Source organism: Eschrichtius robustus, chromosome 13 (genome assembly GCF_028021215.1).
Source record: "Eschrichtius robustus isolate mEscRob2 chromosome 13, mEscRob2.pri, whole genome shotgun sequence".
NCBI classification, from domain to species: Eukaryota; Metazoa; Chordata; class Mammalia; order Artiodactyla; family Eschrichtiidae; genus Eschrichtius; species Eschrichtius robustus.
The window spans coordinates 38,594,257-38,615,550 of NC_090836.1; the positions used below are offsets into that span (position 1 = coordinate 38,594,257).

General features: G+C 35.9%; 1 protein-coding gene across 3 annotated transcripts in view; it reads left to right on the plus strand.

The window, feature by feature from the left end:
• Positions 1-348: 348 nt before the first annotated feature.
• The window catches only part of ARID2 (AT-rich interaction domain 2), a 173,258-nt gene continuing 152,312 nt past the window's right edge, over positions 349-21,294 (plus strand). For 2 of the 3 annotated variants that reach the window (XM_068560826.1, XM_068560827.1), the window contains exons 1-3: positions 349-584; positions 699-792; positions 1,859-1,956. In XM_068560826.1, coding sequence (XP_068416927.1) covers positions 493-584; positions 699-792; positions 1,859-1,956 — 284 coding nt within the window. In that variant the 5' untranslated portion in view covers positions 349-492. Of the gene's footprint in view, positions 585-698; positions 793-1,468; positions 1,498-1,858; positions 1,957-21,294 lie in introns of those variants that run through there. The other variant, XM_068560828.1, reaches the window with a different exon arrangement.

Consider the following 21,294-nt stretch of genomic DNA (forward strand, 5'->3'; position numbering starts at 1 on the left):
GCCTTTCCCCTCGCCCGCTCGCGCGCCCCCGGCAGCAGCACCATGTTGAATCGCGTCCCCGGGCCGAGCCGCCTGGGCCGGCGGCGCTGAGAGGCGGGCGAGAGCCGGGCCGCGGGAGGGAGGGAAGGAAGGGGTGGGGGCCGCGCTCGCCCCGCGGCTTCGCGCGGATCCGGCAGTCGCCTGCCCCTCTAGTTTCGCTCCGATTTCTTTAAACTTTTTTAGAAATTCCCCTCCCTCCTTCCCTCCTCTCCCCTTGGCCTCCTGCTCCCTCCTTCCCCTCCTCCTCCTCCTCCTCCCCCTCCCTCCCTCCCTCCCTCCCTGCGCCGCCGCCGCCGCCGCCGCCGCCGCCGCCGCCGCCACCGCCGGCCCATGACTGAGCCCCGCCGCCGCCGGCCGAGGAATGGGCTCCCGGCTCTGGTAGGAAGCGCAGGGAGCGGGGGGCGCTTTTAAAACACCGATCTGGGTTTTTTTAAAACCTCCTTCGAAAAAATAATGGCAAACTCGACGGGGAAGGCGCCTCCGGACGAGCGGAGAAAGGGGCTCGCTTTCCTGGACGAGCTGCGGCAGTTCCACCACAGCAGAGGGTGAGAGCAGAACCGGGGGGGCAGCGCCGGGGCGAGCCGGGGCGAACGGGGCTCTCCCGCCCGGGCCGCCGCGGGGTCCCGGCTGACAAGTGCGGGGCTTTCTCTCTCCCGCAGGTCGCCTTTTAAAAAAATCCCTGCGGTGGGTGGGAAGGAGCTGGATCTTCACGGTCTCTACACCAGAGTCACTACTTTAGGCGGATTCGCGAAGGTGAGTGGAAGTTTTAATTTGTATTTCCCTCTCACTGGTCTCCTCCAAAAAGTCTCCTTTGACCCCGGAGTGGGCGCTCGGGGCCGGGGGGGTGGCCCGCGGGGGCCAGAGGCGTTCTTTTCGCTCCCAGCCGGTGGCACGGAGGCGGACGGCGGCGGGGCTGTTTTTGGCCTGGTGGCTCGCGTGCGCGCGGCGGGCGCGGGGCTCGGCGGGCGGGCGGCCCGGCGCCGGCTCGCGCCCTGCCCGGTGCCCGGCCGGCCCGGCGGGGTCTGAGCGCCGCGGCGGGGAGTGCGGGCGTGCGGGGCGCCCGCCCGAGCCCCGCGCCCGCCCCGCGCCCGCGCCCGCCCGCTCGCTCGCGAGTCAGCTCTGCCGCCGCTGCCGCTCTAGCACAGGCGGAGACACAGAGACACACAGACTCTGAGAGCAGTTTTCGTGCAACTCAAAATTAGCGCGGGCAGGTTTAACATCGATAATCGGCTGCGAAATGATCCCGGCAGCCGGGGGCACAGCCTCGGCCCCTTCGCTCTCGGTTTATACAGCTAACAAAAGAAACCAGGACCTGTCTCCAAATAGCCATCTTAGGCTTCAAGGCTAGGCAGAAGCTGTAGGCCTCAAAGAAGGGCCTATGGAGATGGATAGATCTGGGAGAGGGATCGGAATCGGCCCCGGCCCCCCCAGAACCTGCGGACGTCGCTCTCCGGAACAGTATTGATCCTTTTGAACTTTTTTTTTTTTTTTTTAGTGTAAACGGACCGCGTTGAGATTTAAAAGGGGGCGACAGAGGGACTTGCGATTGGTTATTGTCCGGGCTTCAAAAACAAAACAAACCCACCAACCCCCCCCCCCGCCCCCCAAACAAAACAAGTGCTCTTAAATACTGGGCTCTCGGGTGAAAACACGGTGATTCAAGCAGCCCTTGCTTAGTTACTCTTACGGATCGAGCCGAATCACCCACTGATGCCTGAGGTATCTGCAGATCTCTGTAGAATGGGTATTTATTTCAGAGTTAGGTTAGAGTTTTCTTGAATTGTGCACTTTCAGACAAGTGTGGCTGTGTTTTTAACAGGTTTCTGAGAAGAATCAGTGGGGAGAAATTGTTGAAGAGTTCAACTTTCCCAGAAGTTGTTCTAACGCTGCCTTTGCTTTAAAACAGTATTACTTGCGGTGAGTAGTAGTGACTCTTCCAACAGTGTTTGGGAATAAGGGATTTATGGGGAGATTTGTTTTAGCAAAAAGAAAAAAAAAATCCCCAAACAAGAAACAAACCTTGCACACCAAAACAGTCTAAACTTCTGTTAATTTCAGTCTGAGAAACATTAAATATCCGTAAAGTGAGATTATAAGAAGGTGAAAGTTTTCCTCACCTATTTTGGGATTGTTTACATTTTTCATACAGAATCATTACAGGTGACACCCCACCCCCATCTTGGTAAACATTCTTTGGTGACATAGTTATTGATTGTTTGATATCCACAGAGGGGCAGAAAGGTGATGCTTAGTAAGAGTTAAGATAATTAATGAAACTTCGGATCCCTTGGGAAATTGTTTTCTTTGTTTTGGAAACTCCTTTGCCTTTTAAAATTCTGACTTTAAGATTTTTTTAAAAAATGAAACCTCTGTGTGGAACCGTGTCACTGAGTAGTTTTTCAGTAGAATATTTCTGCATAGCATAGCATGTTGGTGCCTTAAGTGACCAGGATTGTTCTTAAAATATATATATATATATAAAATATATATATATATATATATATATATATTTTGGAATTTTTGAATGACTTAAAAACCTTTAAAAGGATTATTATCTATTTAGGAAAATTAGGGATACTGCAAAGTGGAATACTTTGATTTGGATTTTCCTTCATTCTTCCCCTTCTTTTTTGACTATTTATTTGACAAAGTAAATTTCTTATTTAGTTGGCATGTGATACAGTTTAGATAATATATTTTGTGATTCAGCCTTAATTTTTTCTCAGTTTTTCTCCTAGGAATATTTTTATATTGTAATTTATTATGAGGTCATCTTTTATTTTTAGTATTTATTTTACTTACCCATAAAGGCTCTTTAGTTGGTGTTTGTTATTTAAAACTAAAATAATGCTCTTCACATTTATTGCTTTTTAATAATGATGTTATAGGATGGCCTTTTAGGTAATGTGGCTTCTGCATAATTTGAGCTTGGCGTTTATCATTGCTCCAAATGCAATATCCAGATGTAGATATTCTGTGTTATGTTCAGCATTCTGGAATAGGAAATGCAGTAATTGCACAGGTGTACTTTCTGTTGGCTATCTTAGATTGACTTCAGGCTTGAAGCTGAAGAGTTTGCAGAACTTTGTGAGTAGTTACTGAGTTACACAGAAGTCTAGAAAATATTAAATATGGTTAGTTGTTATCTCTTGTGAGGGTGTGATGGCATGTGTCAGAGTGCATTTTAAAATAAAAGACTGAAACAAAAAACAAAGTAAAACAAAATTAACCTTCAAAATTGTTGATTTAGTAATGTGGTGAGAAGTAGAAAATTTTTTATTTATGGTGATACTTACTTGCTCATTTTCATTTATAATATTGAGAGGAGTACTGTTAATACATGTCCTGGTTTTCTGGTAATCAGTTTGAACCATTTGGATTTTAGACCGTTTAAAATACATGTTAAGTTATGCCTGATATTTATTGGATGGTTGATTGATTGATTTTAATATCCAGAAGGTACTGTATGATATATATGTTTCATGGGATGTGTGTTTTTCTGAAGAGTTTACATTCATACTAATAGAGCTTTAGCATAATCAAATGGCTAGACTCCCAGTTTATTATAAGTTACATAAATATTGTTTTTCCAGTTGTGATTTCTATCTTGGGATCTATCATCCATTGATGATACTGTTTTTAACAGTAGTAGTTTCAAGATTGTTCACAACTCTGTATTGTTCTCGGGTCAGTTTGAGTTTTATGCTCTTATTAGAAGCTACATTTTGAACTATGTCCTTAGCTAAACTTGTTTTTCCTCCATATGTCACTCTCCAGGTTTGTTTTTTGTAGGGTTGTAGCTAGGCTACTAGGAAAAAAGTTGAAGTATTTGTTTTGGAAAATAAAACCATGTGAAGATTTGCATGGCTTGTAAAGAAATACAAAAGAAATATGCTGGTCAAAAATTGGGTACTACCAACCTTGGAAGGTTTTTTTCCATAGTGGTGTAATATTGCACAGTTGGAGGACATGTATTATGATGGGTTTTACACCTTCCTCTGAAAAATCTTAACTGGCAGACAGGATGCCAAGCTTTCACAGTAATTCTGTTACTTAACCATAAGAGTGCCTCTTCATAGTAACCAACAGTAATCAAGTGACTTTGTAAGTTCCCTCTTTGATATGTCAAATTGAGTATCATGGTTTCTGATGAGTAGATAATGCAGTGTGTTTTATAAATCACAGGTGGACTAATTTTTTTTTAATATGAACTGCTGTTTCATTTGACTTATTGTAAGGACTGTCATTACATGTGTTCTTGTTTAGAAGTTTAAAATTTGCTGACATTCCTCTGTAGTTAGAGGGGTAGCTGTTAGCCTGGTATTTTATGATATATTTTCATGATATTGCAGACATTTAAATAAAGAAGAACAAACTAATATGCTGGCCATTCTAACAGACATAGACATCAAATACAGGGACTTGAGTTTAGTGGTCTGCCAAAAGTTAGCTTGATTGTGTCAAACATACACTTATTCAGTTGTAGATTGTCTACAAAAATTTCTCAAAGTCTAAAATTGAAAATGCAATTGATTATTTGTTTCAACATTGGCAGTTAATTTTTAAAAATAAAAGTGCCTACTGATAATGTGTAAAAGTACTATATTTAAAGCTTGGATATTACTCATCTATTATGTCTATGTATTTTGTTTTCACTTAGTTCCGTTCTTGGCATGTACATCTCAATATATTCCACAGATGTTCATTATTAGAATATCTTTATAAGTATAAAAGGATAAGTTAATAATTTCCCACATTTTGTAGATGAAGAAGTTAAAGTGCAAAAGTATCTAAATGGCTTTAGGGACATTTGTTAATTGGACAAAAAAGTTGTATTCTTGATATGTGTTCAGTAATATTTAATCAATCTATTATGAATTCACTTTGTTAGTCAAAGTGATTTTAAGAAATTAAAATATAATTGGAAATTACTTATGGTTAAATTTATTCCTGAGTGTATTTATAGCCAGTGTTTTCCATATTTACTCAGTTAATTTTATATTTTCATTTTGTTTTGGTGCTAAGATTGGGGGACAATTTACTGCTCTTACTTTTTGTTGAGAATTTGAAACCTTGGTATGAAGATTTAGGTAAATATTTCAAATAGTTGAAGAATTTTGTTTTAGCTTACTGATGCCAATAGTACAGCTATAGTCAAGGTTAAGTTGATGTTTCCATTATAAAACTTGATTTTTTGAAAAGGAGGTGAAATACCTTGGACTTAAAAAAATTTGTTGTACAACACTGTATATTACTGATTTTCTTATAAAATGATTTTTTTACATGTACCTACCTTTGGAATAGTCAGAAACTTAATTGTAGAATTGTACCCGCTATAGTGAATTTTCAGTTTCATCGTGAATTTATTTATTTTTTTCCCCCCTTGGTGGATGAAGCCCTGCCTTAAATTATACCAATTAAAGTTTATATTTATCAGGTAAATAGAATGAATACACTTGTGTTCTGGGTGGTTAGTGTCTACCATGTAGATCACTTTTTTTAAGAGAAAGTCTTTTATGAATCATGAGGTTAAATGAAAGAATGCTTCAAAACTGTAATATAAGTAAATAAAGTAATACATTGAGTTTGTGTATCAACAGAATTGATAAATGGAGATTGCTCTCCTTATTTAAGGAAGGAAAATAAAAGTAATATGAAGACTGGAAGAAAAATTGTATCTAAATAAATTATTCATATATGCATTTTAAAATTAATTTTGTAAACTATAACCTTTCATTTTGAACAAACCTGATTTTGATATCTTCTCATATTCTGTTACAGTTTAGAGGGTGTGCAAACTTGTTGAAAGGAGGAGTGGAAAGTAGAAAAAGTTGAAAGACTTATGAGACCTCAGCTAGGTTAGTGTTGTGTCTTAGAAACCATGTTTTAAATAGCTTAAATTTGCCCTCAAGTAGAAATAAATCTAACTCTTTCCAGGGTGGATAGTTTTTACTGAGGACACAAACTAAGAACTTAACTGTAACTCCCAGAAATGTTTATATGCTTTTTTGCATTTAAATTTTCTGCCTTAGCTGTGAACTAAAATTGTCTGCTTCTAAAGAGGAGCACTCTTATAATCCTACCTCTTCTCTGTTGTTGATTCAGTATTTTCAGTTGGTTGTGTGTAAAATCCACTATGACTGATAGAGAAGTATATCACTTCTGTGAATATTTTATAATCTGAAATGAAATGATATTGGAAGTTGGAAAAGGAAGGAAAAACAAACATTTTAATTCACTGGAATGTAGGTGCATTAGTCAGTGAGTAAGTACTCAGTACTGCATGTTTTTAGATAAAGTATTTAGAGTGTTTTTCATTATTATTTGGGGGAAGGCTGCTTATTGGGCATTTTCCAGAGTGGTACAGTCCCTCCTCAAGTTTGCTAGTAAATATAGGGTTTGTTTGAATTAGGAAGTAGAGGACATACGGGGAGTGGTTCTCTTTCTACTGTTTTCATCTGGCACCACCATCGTCACCACACTCTTGGGTATTCAGGATCAGTTAGAGTGGAGATTCCCAATTTGTGCTGTATGAAGCACTTGTTTTCCTGAAATGTCAGTATGTTTCCTTGAAAAAAGACTAAATGAATTTGAGTAATAACGATAAATTTGTGTTACTTCATTGAAGGACTTCGTAGAGACTGTATTTTGTTAATGTGAGTTGTGGATCTCAAGACAATTTGGAGAAACACTATTTATTACCTCCCTGCCTCCACCTATGGTAAATGATGGTTCCCAAACACTACCGTACATTGCAGGGGAATGTTTGCAGAACATCTACTAAGTTCTGTGGAGCACAGTTTGGGAAACCCTGAGCTAGAAGTAATGAGGGTAAAGGAAGAAAAATTTTAAATATGGAAAATGAGAAATGAGAGGTAATTATGTATATTTATATAGATATATATAAATACAGATTTAAATGATTTTTATGGTTCTATTATTTGCTTATCTTTATCAATTGCTGTGCAGAATTATATTGGTAATACTTAAATAGTTGTTCGAATAGGGGACATTAAAATTATCTTGTGTTCATTGCCAGGAAGAGAAAGGTAGCCAAATCATTGGTCACATTGTTTTGCAGAATAGTAATTACTTTTGTTGAAATATGATAGTCATGCTAAAATCTGTATTTGCTTCAGTTCTACTATTTCAAAAACATAGGTCATAATCATGAATTTTGACTTTAGGGAAAGCTGTTTAGAAGTAGATCTTGGTTTAAGGACCAAACTTACTGGAGATAAAAATGGAGATGTTAGAATTAAAGATTGTCATCAAATATTTTATTTTATTTTTTTTATTTTCTATTTTATTTTCTATTTTATTTTATTTATTTTATTTTTGGCTGCGTTGGGTCTTTGCTGCTGCACGCAGGCTTTCTCTAGTTGCGGCGAGCAGGGGCTACTCTTTGTTGCGGTGTGCGGGCTTCTCATTGTGGTGGCTTCTCTTGTTGCGGAGCACAGGCTCTAGGCGTGCAGGCTTCAGTAGTTTCAGCACACGGGCTCAGTAGTTATGGCTCGCTGGCTCTAGAGTGCAGGCTCAGTAGTTGTGGCACACGGGCTTAGTTGCTCCGTGGCATGTGGGATCTTCCCGGATCAGGGCTCAAACCCGTGTCCCCTGCATTGGCAGGCGGATTCTTAACCACTGCGCCACCAGGGAAGCCCACATCAAATATTTTATGGTTTGAAATTGTAAGCATAATTGTTATGAAAAGCAAAAGCATTGGCTTTTGAATTTAAAATAAATGTAAATAATATGGTTAGTTCAGTTATCCATAGTAGAGTTCAGGAAATAAGCAGGTTGATTCTTTTTATTCAGAAGTACACAAAAATGTATATATGGTGATCGATACTAGTATTGGTTACCTATCGTAAAGGTTATTAATGGATTCACTTAGGATATAAAACTTTTGGGGGACCTGGAATATAGAGATGGTTTAGAGCAAATTGTCACTCTCCGTAGCATTCAGGTTTTCTATGAATTTTATTGTGGTTTCCAAGAATTGTCTTATTAAAATAGGGTCTAACATATATTTTTTTGTTTCAAACATTAAAAAATATCACTTGTGCTTGGATACTTTTTGAGTATTCATTATGCTGTGAATTCAAAGTTAATTCGTTTCTACAAGATATATACCCTTGTGACTAAGTATATTGCAGTGATCTATTGCTGGAACTGGAACCGCTTGGTGATATCTAGGAATAGATACTGCATTATGAATTATTGTCCCCAAATGATAGATTCATACTTCCATCAATATCTAAATTAGTGTTTGCAGATCCACCCCATCTTACTGCAAGAGAATTTTATGGTGGGGCTGAATCTCTTGTTTTGGCTCTTTTATCTCATTAGTCTCTTAACAGCTCCCTTTTCCTATCATGCCACTGATTTATTGAAGTAATGGGGTCAGTTGTCCTTTAGAATGCCCTAAATTCTAGATTTGGTTGACTTCCTCCTTCTAGTGTCAGTTAACTTGTTCCTCTATCCCCTGTATCTATTTCCTAAAAACTATTAGATTTAAAGATTGAAAAAATTCAAGTTTAGTATTTTAGGTGTACTTTAATAGGTAGTGCTGTGCTTTTCATCAGATTATGAGGCATATAATGTTTAGTTGTCCTGTTTTAGTGGTGCTAAGATTGATCAGTGGTTTTATGACTTAATGGTCTAAAACACTGTATTTTTTTAAAGTATGCCCCAGGTGATTCTTAAGTACACTGAAGTTTGAGAACAGCTGATCTAAGTGTTGGAATTAAACCAATTGAGTTGCTGAGATAACTGGTTTAACTTGGCACCAACATGTTGGCCAGGGCTGCATCCAGAGCAAAACCTCTAGGTGACATCTGGTCTAGGGGCACCTGCTCAAGCTGCACCTGTCATCTCTAAGCAGAGCCTGGACACACCCTACTTTGTTTCTGGGCTCTAGAGAAGATAACAAGGGCTCCACTTAAGTTAAGGGGAAAAAAAGGGGTAAATGAACTACCAATTTGAGCTTATCCTAACTGTATTTGTATAGTAATTTGGATTTTAAAAATTTAATTAAAAATAAAATTTCTTAATATCTAGGTTTTGTTTTTAAATACGACTTTATAATATTTTCCCCAAATGGAATGCCATTTATTTTATTGAATTTACTGACCGCTTTTTCTCTTTGTGAGGACTTTGTTGGTCTATCTCAGTACTGCTTAGGGGAGTTAACTTATATTGTATAAATTCCTTTAAAAATAACAATACTAACAATAGCTTGTCTTGTTTAATGCGCTTTATCTTCATGTTTCAAACTTTTCGTATGTGAGATTTTATTTTTATCATTTCAGATTTCAGAAGTAATTGATGTTATTTAATCTCAGAAAAAATAACACTTAGAAAAGAATTTCTTTACACCACTCAGACTCTTTTCTTCTGGAGCATATGGGCTACTGAAAAAAAACAAAAAAGGCTGTAGGTTATATGCAACTTTCAATCTTAAGTGTCAGCCATAATTGCCACTTGGTAAGGTTTATTTTATATATTTTCAAACCACACTTTCTCCCCTTTACCTTTCCATTCTCTTCCCTGGCGATAGACCTGCTTTACATTTTACAAAGCTTTGTTTTATACATAACCCTCCATTATCCACAGTTGTTAAATATCTTCAGGTATATTCCATGACCTAGTATGTTTATCTTTTGCTTCTTTCGGTAAATGACTTTTTTCATTACTGTGTAATGGGACCAAGCCAAAGTGTTGCTTTTTATGAAGTAGGATTTGAATAAAGTTGTACAAGAATATTGTTTGAATATACATCTTAATGGGATATATGGCAAGTATCTTTAATTCTTTCTTTCTGAGTTCTTAACTATTGTACTTGGTAAATTCTTACTTAATAGTGTTCAGTGGTCAGCTGCTCTGTGCACAGAGATGATGTTTATTATATAATTATAATATACACATCTTTCATGGTGACGTGTTTTCAAATGAAATTTGTTTTTGCTCCTCTCCTAGCCCACTGGCTATTTTAAATAAATAAAATGTTAATATAACATACATGAGGTCAGTAGGAACATTCTTCCATTAAAATAAGACAAAGAAGAGACCATGTTTAGGGCCCTAACCTGTTGTACTTTAGAGGTGGGGTTGAATTTAAATGTGTCAGTAATAATGCCCAAGTTGATCACACTTTCCATAATGGTTCATAGGTTAAGTGAATTTTCAATGTACTTGAGCACAGATCAGACCACTTAGTACTTCATAAACAGTATTTAGTACCTAAGCAGGCTGTACCTCCAAGTGCACTCACAAGTAATAGGTCAAGAGTGCTTAAGTGGTTTGGTATAACCTTTTTAGTTTACACCATTAAAAAGTCAAACTTCTGAATTTTTGAGTAGTTTTTCCAGGTAGCCCCCCATTGCGATGTATTAATTTAGTAGTAAAAAATCTGGTTGAGAGAGAAATGATAAACCTATCATTTTTTGTCCTTCCTATGTTTTCTTTTTTCAGAATTGTTAAATCTTTTTTTCGCTTTCTGTATGTGAATTCCTGTTTACACTTCATTTATATTGACCAATTGTTATTTTGCCACATTTGCTTTGTGTTTTCCTTTTTATATGTGATGGTGTGTATACATATATACACACATTATTATAATTGTTATCATTACTGTTGTTTAATCATTTGCTGTCATTACAGTTATAATGCCCTTTCCTCCTAATTAAGTGTATATTACTTAAGAATAAAAACATTCTCTTATATAACAATAGTAAAATAATCAAATTCAGAAAACTTAACATGAATATAATCATATTATCTGTATTATATACAGATCTTATTCAAATTTTACCAGTTGCCCCAAAGATGTCTTATAGCTGTCATACCCACCCATCCCTAATCTGTGATCTTGTATCACATTTAGTTATCTCTAGTTCTTCAGTCTTTTGTGATACTACCATTTTTGAAGAGTATGGGTCAACTGTGCTATAAAATTTGGATTTTTCTGAGGTTTTTTTCAGGATTAGATTTAGGTTAAGCATTTTTGGCAGGAGGTATGTGATGTCACTTTGTCCCATTATTGCTGACATTAACTTTGGTTAAGGTGGTGTCCTCCTGGTTTCTCCACTGTAAAGTTTCCATTTTCTGTTTTGTAATTAGCAAATGACCCGTGGAGACGTACTTTGAGACTGTAAATATCTTGCTCACTGTCAAACTTTTACCTAGTGGTTTTAATATCCATTGATGATTCTTGCCTGAATCAATTATTATGATGGCTGTATGATGTTTATTTTCTAATTTTATCATTTCTTCTACATCTTATTAGTTGGCAATCTATGATACGGAAAATATTTTTATTTTTTATTTATTAGAGTTTTATATTATACAATGGATTAAAGTCTATTACAGTTATGCATTTTGCTGCTTCAGTTTGGCCAGGAGGAGCCCTTTCAAGCTGCCTTCTGTGTATTTTTATCAAGTTACTATTATTTTTGAGCTCTTTCTTGCTTTCTGACAAAATAAGATCTTCTAGAGTCAACTTGTGTTTTGCTTTCCCTGCTGTAGCATCAGCTATTTCTTCAAGAAGTCCTGGTTCCTTTTAGTGTGGAATGGTATATAGAAACCAAATCTGGGTGGTAGATGTACCCATTGTTATTGGGTTATCTTTTCCTCTGGGCCCTTTCAGAGGACAGAGCTAGGAAGTTTACTTATTTTAAATATGAATATACACATTTTGCAAATCATAAGGCTATACTGATATCTCTAATTACAATCCACACACGTTTTCTCTTGCCTTCTTCCATTCCATGTATCTCCCTTTAACTGCATTGAGAACCCTAATTCCTAACACCAGTGTATTTACTTATCTTGCTAGTTTTGTAACACACAGAGAATAGTTTCAGAATTGTTATACCCATACCACTACAAACAACAAACCTGCCAAGTAGAGTTACAAATTTGTTTGCATTTCTTTTTGTGTTCAGACTGACTTTATATCTGTAAATAATTGTGTTAAAAAAGGTTCACAGTGACTGGATTCTATTTTTCTGGGTATAGTTATTCACTTAAAACAGTAAAGTTCACATTTTTTCCGTTTGTATTCAATTTTGTGTTTTCCCCATTATTTGTTCCTTTAATTTTATTTATGAATATATAAAACCCTTAAGATTCTAAAATCAAAATTTAAGCAAAGATATGCTTGGAGTTTACCCTCTACCCTCTTTTCTTCCCTGTCACTTCTGCCCCATTCCTACCCATGCTCTTTTGGTAACCAGTAGTTTCTGGTTATCCTTCCTGTTTTTTTGTTTGTGTTTTGTTTTGTAAAAATGAGGTATATACATGCATTTTTAGTTCCCCATCTTAACATTAAGAATGCACACTATTTTTTTATTTTGCTTTTTTTCACTTAATGTATTGGGTTGGCCAAAATGTTTGTGCGGGTTTTTATACGACGTTACGGAAAAACCCGAACGAACTTTTTGGCCAGCCCAATATCTTGCCTGTCACTCTAAAGTTCATAAAGTTCTTTTGTTTTTAACAGCTGCATAGTATTCCATTGTGTGGTTATATCCTACTTTATTCATCCAGTCTCCTACGTAATGACACTTAGGTTGTTTCCAGTATTTTACAATAACAAATAATGTCACATGAATAATCTGCAAATCTAGTAGCCTTATGCAAACCTATTTTCAAATTTTTGGAGATGGATCTTCAGAGTAAATTACTAAAGTGGGGGTTGATGCAATAATCAAAGAATAAAGGCATATGTATTTGATTAAATTCTGCCAGATTCCCACCAGATTCTCTCCAAGTAGGAGAGAACTATTTTGCATTCCCATCAGCAGTATATGAAGGTACCTGTTTCCCATAGCCTTACCATGTGTTTCTCAAGCTTTTGAAGTTTTATCGATCTGGGGGGGTTAAGAAATGGTATGTCACTATATTGTAATTATTGTGGCTTTATATAGCATGTTTTAATATTCGGTAGTGCCATTCCCATCTCATAGTTCTTTTTTTACAAGGTTTTCTTGGGTATTTATGTTTTTTTTTCCATATGAACTTTAGCATTAATTTGTTCTAGTTCAGAAAAAAGCTTTTTCTTTCTTTCTTTTTTTAAATGGGGAGTGCATTAAATCAAAAACAATTACCTTAGGAGAATGGACATGATGATATTGAGTTTACCTAGCCAAGAAAAATGAAAGTCTTCTATTCAATCTTTTTGTGTCATTCAAGAGTCTAAAGTTTTCCTTTTACAGGTTTTTGACATTTCTTAAATTTATTCTTAAGTATATTATCATTTTTCTTGCTATTGTAAATGTGGTTTTCTCTTCCATTATATCTTCTAATTAGTTATCATTTATATGAAAGTTACTGATTTTTTATATTGTAATCTGGCGCCTTAATTGTTTTGCCGCTTTTATTAGTTTTATCATTGATTAAAAAATGTTTTTAGATGTACTAGTATGTCATCTGCAAATGGGGATAGCTTTACTTCTTTTCTAAATTTTACGCCTTTAATCATTTTCTTTTGTCTGATTGTATTGGCCACTTTGAAATAGTTAGGGAGACGAGAGCATCTTTTCCTTGCCTTGATGCTGACCTTAGTTGGATGGTTCTATCATTTCCTCATTGAGTAGGACACTGCCTGCTGTGTGCTCTTGATGCAGTCTTAGCTCTGTATGTTCTATTAACATAGTATTTCTATATCTGTAATGAATAATACTGTTAGACTTAAAAGTCAGATTTAGTGATATCCTTCATATGTTTATCTACTAGTGTTTGACTAATTTTTCAAAATCTGTGATTATTATCAGTGTTCAAGAGAGGAACTAATACTGATTATTAAAAATTTTAAATCTTATTTTGCAGCTTATGCTTGAATGTGAATATTTCTCATCTTCTAGGAATTTAATATATAAATAAAAATCAGCTAAAATGCTAAATGATAACTTTGGAGGAAAATTACCTTTGTCTATCTGTCCATTAAGAACTCTTCACTATTTCATTCTTTGCTGGCCATTGCATCACTGGTTATACAAAAACAAGGCAATAATTTTGTTTTTGTTTTTAATTCATTGCTTGATTTTTATGTTATTAAGACTAGGATAAACTACGATTTGATAGTTGTTTGATTTTTATCTTCTCAAGGTGAGAAGTAGTTGTCTTTATTTACAAGTCATCTTCATAGGTTATCTACCCTGTGGAGATGAAAAGCAAATTCATGCTTTAGTTACAACCAGAAATCTTAAATGTTTGGGTCTGTCCATTCAAATCCATTATCACTAAATCAAATGTGTTATGTTTTTACATTGTATATTTGATCCTCAGAATTAGATATAATTTGGATATTAAAGTCTTGCTAATTCTGAGAGTTACTTAGAACATTCCTCCTTCTTTATTCCCCTGTTTGTAAACTCTGGGGGTTAGTTTAAGTGGATGCGTGTGTACGTGTGCGCACATGCAGCACTATTTATTAGCTTTAAGCAAATTGCTTGGTAATTTCTTGGTCAGTTTTTGGTCATACCAAATCTTATAGATATTTACCTTACACATTTAAGTCTTACACATTTAAGGAGCTAAGTTGCAGTAGACATTAAATATTATATGCAAATTTGATGTTTTATAGAGGCCTAGTAATATAGCTTATGGAGCCTGAAAACTTAGATTCCTAAAGATAGGAGCAAGAAGTATGTACTTAGCAACAGTTGGATATGACTACTGAACCTATCAATTCATAGCATCATCATTCTTAGCTAGAAGGGCTTTTAAGAAGGTGGTCTAGCCCCAGGCTTTTTGGTAGGCTAGAAATAAGGATATTTTTTCTGGTGGGCCTGCATAAGGATAATTGAATTGTCTTAGGTCACTATTACTGAGTGATAGGAGGGGGAATGTAGAAGCCAATTCAGAGCTTCCTTTATTATTCTAGCTACTCTATTGTGATTTAAAAGGAATAAATGTAGAAATTGTTGGATTTCTTTGCTACTACAAAACATGACCTTTACTTTTACTTTAAGATGACTTTACTGACTTATACCATCTCTGAGGCATAGGTATTAAATTGTTGGCCAGTAGCGGTGATAAATAAGCACATGATTTATCATTTGTATCCAACGTCTTATCTCTTTCCCTTTCCTGTCCAAAGGATTATGTTTTATAAGAGAGGTGAGTATTATTGGAGAACCCACAGCAAAATATAACAATCACTGGGAAAAGTCACTTTTTCTTCAGATATTCCATATTTTTAAATGTTTTTCTTGGAAAAAGTTAAATTTGCATATTTGATAAAGCTGGCCCCTATTTTTTTTTTTCTAAATAACAGGAATACTAATTTAAAGTTTTCAATCTGATACGTTATTTTTTAGATGGAGACCTCTACTGGAAGTATGAAGCAATAGATGGATTCTATTATACTTTGTAAAATATCTAGACAAAGGAATGGTAGGGAGATTTATTTTTAAAATAGTCAGTGTAAAGTATCCTAGAGATCTTTAAAAGAATCTTTCTATGATACTTTAGATAATAATGTACTTTTGGTTTATGACGTCATCTTAAGTTTTTAAAAAGCAGAATTTTGTTTTTTCTTAGCTGTTTATTAAATTTGCCATGTGCCAAGCACTGTACCAAATGATTATAATAACTCATTTCTTCTTCATACCTCCCAATCACATAGGTACTGTTACTATTATCCTGATGTTAAAGAAGAGAAAACAGGACAAAGGAGTTTAAGAATCTTGTCCAAGGTCACACAGTTAGTAATTTTAGGAGCTAGTATTCGAACCTGGGCTATCTAGCTCTAAAAAAGGCGTGCTGTATTGTTTTCCCCGAACTCCACGTGGTTTCATCTTTATTAAAAAAGTGTGTGAAGAGAAGCACCTGAAGGGAATATTAGCAAAATATGAAAATAGTTGGGGTAGTTGTGGGATTGTGGCTTTTTATTTAAAAATCTTTTAATAAATCTTTTTACAAAAGACTTGTTTGCTGCAGTACAGTTTATATAGTATAGCTCATTTTTACAGATATTCATCTCACTGGATTTTTACAGCTTTACAAAATAGGTATCATCCTATCTTATAGATGAGGAAAAAAGCCTTTAAGTATCATTGCTAATAAGTAATGGGGTCAGAATTAGAGTTTAGTTTTGTGACTTATAATCTGCTGCTCTTATTTTACCACCAAAGTCTTGGGGGCCAAGTACTTTTAAAAAAAAAAATTTATTTACCTCTTAAAGCTCCTAATTCAACATTGATACATTGTAGTTGTACTGAATCAGATCCCCTGCCATGGGGAGGTTCTTATGAACTCTGGTGGGTATGGTGGGCCTTTCAGCAAATGGGGAATCTAATTTGGGAAATTCTGAATGAATTGAAAAATTCTAAACAGAATTAGTAATATAGTATCCCATTGATGTGGCCCTAAGCTTAACCTTTTCTTGTGCGGTTCTATGAAACAAGCACCAAGAGTCAGTTCTAGTAGAATGTATATTAGCATTGTGATAAATGTGGCATTTTGTGCAATTTTATGTAGCACTTAAAAATTTTTTTTTAGGTGAACTAGACACCCATCTCTTTTTATAAGCTAAAACAGAAGAGAATCTTGTGTAAGGTAAGAGTTGATCCAGAGTAATACTGGTTTTGTTCAAACTAGCATGTAACGATCCAAGGATTTTGCAAACAACTATTGTTTTTGAAGAACTGGATACTGGAAATGATGTGATAACTCAGTGGAGGCATTTTGGGTGTCAGGAATGTTCATTATCATCATAATAATAGCTAACATATATTGAACATTCACTGTTTTCCAGGCATTTTGCTCAACCTGCATTATTCTAATCCTCAAAACCATCCTGCAAGATTGATATCAACATCATCATTTTATAGATAAGGAAACTAAGATTTAGAGAAGTTAAGTTAACTTGCACAAGGTCACACAACTACAAAGTGGTGGAGCTGGAATTTGATCCAGGTCTTCTGGCCACCAGAGACCAAACGTTTAACCATATGCAGCCTACTGCCCTTTATTCATTCAGTGAATAATGGCTGATCATTTATCATTTCTCAGACACTGTTCTATGCACTGGACATACATCAGTAATGAAAACAGAAAAAACTTTCCCTGTTGGAGCTAGGGAAAGGAGACATAGTAAACAAATAAGTAAAACCAGGTATATTAGAAAACAAGTAAAACCAGGTATATTAGATAATAGTAAGTGCAAGAAAAAAAAAAGCAGATAAAGGAGATAGTTTTTGGATGGGGAGAGTGTTACATCTTTAGATAGAGCGGACTGGAAAGTCTAAGAGGATGGCATTTGAATAAAGACCCAAGGAAGATGAAGGAGCAAACCAGGTGGATATCTGGGATGAGTCTACAAACAACAGTGGGGCATGCTTGGTGTGTTCAAGAAACAGCAAGGAGGCCATGCTGGCTAGAGTTAGTGAGTAAAGAAGAGAGGAGTTGGAGATGATTAGATCAGAGAGATGATAGAAAGCTGGTGGCAGATCTTGTAGGGCCTGTGTAAAGTCCTGGCCTTTTACTGAAGCCATTGGAGGATTTTGAGCAGTAAAATGCCATTATCTGGATCTCTCTGGGTGCTTTGTTATATATAGATGAAGGGTGAGGGTTAAGGGCAGAAGCAAGGAGACATGTTAGAAGGCTAATAATTGGTGAAAAATGATGATTTGTACCAATGAGATTCATAGCTGTTGAGGTGGTGTAAGTAGCCATATTTTGGATATTTGAAGTTTCAAATCTAAAACTTTTCAGGCTTTAATTAGCAGATACCTGCTCAGACATTTACTGGGAACCTATCAGGTGTCAAGTTTCATACTTTTCCAATTATAAACTTTATTTTCCTTAATTATCATAGTATAGTAACACATGCTCATTATGTAAAATCTAGAAAATAGATGGGGAGAATAGTGAGTACTATTAATATAATTTTCTCTTAGTTTTCTCTTAGTCTTTTGTCATAAGGATTGAACCTAAAAATCTATCTACAGTAAACTGACTCTCTCTTTTCTTAGTAAAATGTTAGCTCCATTAGAGCAGGAGCCATGCTCTTTATTTCTCTATCTTGGGTACCTAACACAGTGTCTGCTTTATAAGTAAGTGCTCAGTACTGCTTCTTTTGTTTGAATTAACTGTGCTAATCAGTTGGGTGCCATATCCTTGCACATTCTTTGAGGAGATACTATGTTTTTTTTTCATTTGTTTTGAGGTTTGGTGAATGGACAGTCAGTAAGTGTTGGTAGACTTAATGTACTCTGAACTCCAGCCATACTTTTCTATTTATAGTTCTCTAAACATGCCAAGTTTTTCTCCTTTCTTTGCCTTTGTATGTGCTGTTTTCTCTGCCTGGAACTCCTTTCCCTACTTCTGTGCCTGACATACTCCTACCCATCTTTGAAATTTAACATAAATGTCACCTTCTCTGAAAAGCCTTTTCTTATCTTTTCAAACGGCTTTAAGTGATCCTTCTTTATGGTCCCACTTTCCCGCCATTTATACCTCTATTACAAACACTGCTGTAATGACTTTTTCATGTCTGTCTTTTGAGCACTGTGAGCCCAAGGAGTAGGGACTTAGTTTTATGTATATTTGTGGCCCCATCATCATAATACAATGCTTATTAGTGTGTAAGAGTTACTGTGTGGCTAATGGAATCAATGAATGAGTGCTGGAAGGGGTCATCGGAAGTCAGAAAAGAAGGAAATCAGTTTGGTTTGAGGGTAGAGAGGAGCTTATTTTAGAGGCCTCGAGCTTTGCATAAAAAGGCTAGTTGGATTCAGATAGAAAAAAAAAGGGGACAGGAAGATGGAGGACTTTTTAGATATGAGGAAAGTGGGAAATGAAGGTATACACAGGTGTGTTTTAGTTTTGTGAATGAACCTTGCTGCATCAGAGGGTTTGTGCATGTGATTGATGGAAGGTGAGATGGAGACCAAAGATTGGTACCAGATCATGGAAGATTTTCAAATCAGGGCAAGGTGTTTGACCTTTATTATTCTATGTATAGTGAGGATATGAGATTTCTGTTGTTTGTTGTTATTGTTTTAGCAGAACAAATTCTTGATGAAAATGATGTTTGGGGAACATTAATCTTACATTGGTGTAGATGTGAGTTAGGGGAAAGTAGTGGCAGGAATGGCAAACACACCTGCCTAATTTGATCAGAAAATGGGATATTATTTTTATCGAGTATTCAGACAAAATATTATCTGAATTATTCTATTTTTTTCATTTTTAAAATTGAAGTATAATTGACATTAACTGTATATTAGTTTTGGGTGTACAATGTAAATGATTCGATATTTGTACGTATTGTAAAATGATCACCACAAAAGTCCAGTTAACATCTGTCACCATACATCGTTGATTTTTAAATTTTATTTAAATTTTCTTTATTTTTTTATTGAAGTATAGTTGATTTACAATGTTGTGTTAGTTTCAGGTGTACAACAAAGTGATTCAGTTATATCTATATCTCCATCTATCTGTCCTTTTTCAGACTCTTTTCCATTATAGGTTATTACAAGATATTGAATATAGTTCCCTGTGCTATGCAGTAGGTCCTTGTTGTTTATCTGTTTTATATATAGTAGGGTGTATCTGTTAATCCCAAACTCCTAATTTATCTCTCTCATATATAGTTGACTTTTTTTCCCTTATGATTAGAACTTTCAAGATCTACTCTCCTAGCTTCTTTCAAATATGCAATACAGTATTATTAACTATAGTAACTATGCTGTACATTACATCCCTATGACTTACTCATTTTATAACTGGAAATTTGTACCTTTTGACCCCCCTTCACCTATTCCCCACCACACCCCCACCCCGAGGCAACCACCAATCTTTTGTCTGTATCAATGAGCTTCGTTTTTTTTTTTTTTTCTTTTTTGTTTGATTCCACATATAAGTGAGATCATATGGTATTTATCTTTTTCTGTCTGACTTATTTCACTAAGCATAGTGCCCTGGAGGTCTATCCATGTTGTCATACGTGGCAAGATTTTATTCTTTTTTATGGCTGAATAATATTCCATTATATATATATATAATGGAATGTATATATATATATATATATAATGGATATGGATATATATATAATGGGTATATAATGGATATATATCTCACATTTCTTTCATCCGTTCATTCATCCATTGATGGACATTTAGGTTGTTTCTGTGTCTTGGCTACTGTAAATAATACTGCAGTGAACATGAGGGTGCATATATCTTTTTGAATTAGTGTTTTCGTTTTCCTCAGAAAATTCTTACTTTACCTAAAAAATAGCAGACAGGAAAGTCATATTCAGAATTGTTTCAGAATCTTGTAAGTAATATCTTTAAGGTTATTGTAATAAATACCAGTTTTTTTCAGACTGTCAGTTTACAGAAGAGCAGGTTAATAGAGAATTCCAATTGTTTTCAAAGTTGATAAACCAATTTTTGCTGCACTTTATTTTTTTTTAAATTTTTATTGGCGTATAGTTGCTTTACAATGTTGTGTTAGTTTCTGCTGTACAGCAGAGTGAATCAGCTGTACGTATACATGTATCCCCTCTTTTTTGGATTTCCTTCCCATTTAGGTCACCTCAGAGCACTGAGTAGAGTTCCCTGTGCTATACAGTAGGTTCTCATTAGTCATCTGTTTTATACATAGTATTGATAGTGTATATATGTCAATCCCAATCTTCCAGTTCATCCCACCCACTCCCCCCTTTCCCCCTTCGGTATCCATACATTTCTTCTCTGTTCTCTACATCTATGTCTCTATTTCTGCTTTGTAAATAAAATTGTCTATACCAATTTTTTCAGATTCCACATATATGCGTTAATATACGATATTTGTTCTTCTCTTTCTGACTTACTTCACTCTGTATGACAGTCTTTAGGTCTATCCGTGTCTCTACAAATGACCCTATTTCATTCCTTTTTATGACTGAGTAATATTTCATTGTATAAATGTACCACATTTTCTTTATCCATTCCTCTTTTGATGGACACTTAGGTTGTTTCCATGTCCTGGCTATTGTAAATAGTGCTGCAATGAACATTGGGGTGCATGTGTCTTTTTGAATTATGGTTTTCTCAGGGTATATGCCCAGTAGTGGGATTGCTGGGTCACATGGTAGTTCTATTTTTAGTTTTTTAAGGAACCTCATACTGTTCTCCATAGTGGCTGTGTCAATTTACATTCCCTTCAACAGTGCAACGGGGTTCCCTTTTCTCCACACCCTCTCCAGCATTTATTGTTTGTAGATTTTGTGATGATTGCCATTCTGACCGGTGTGAA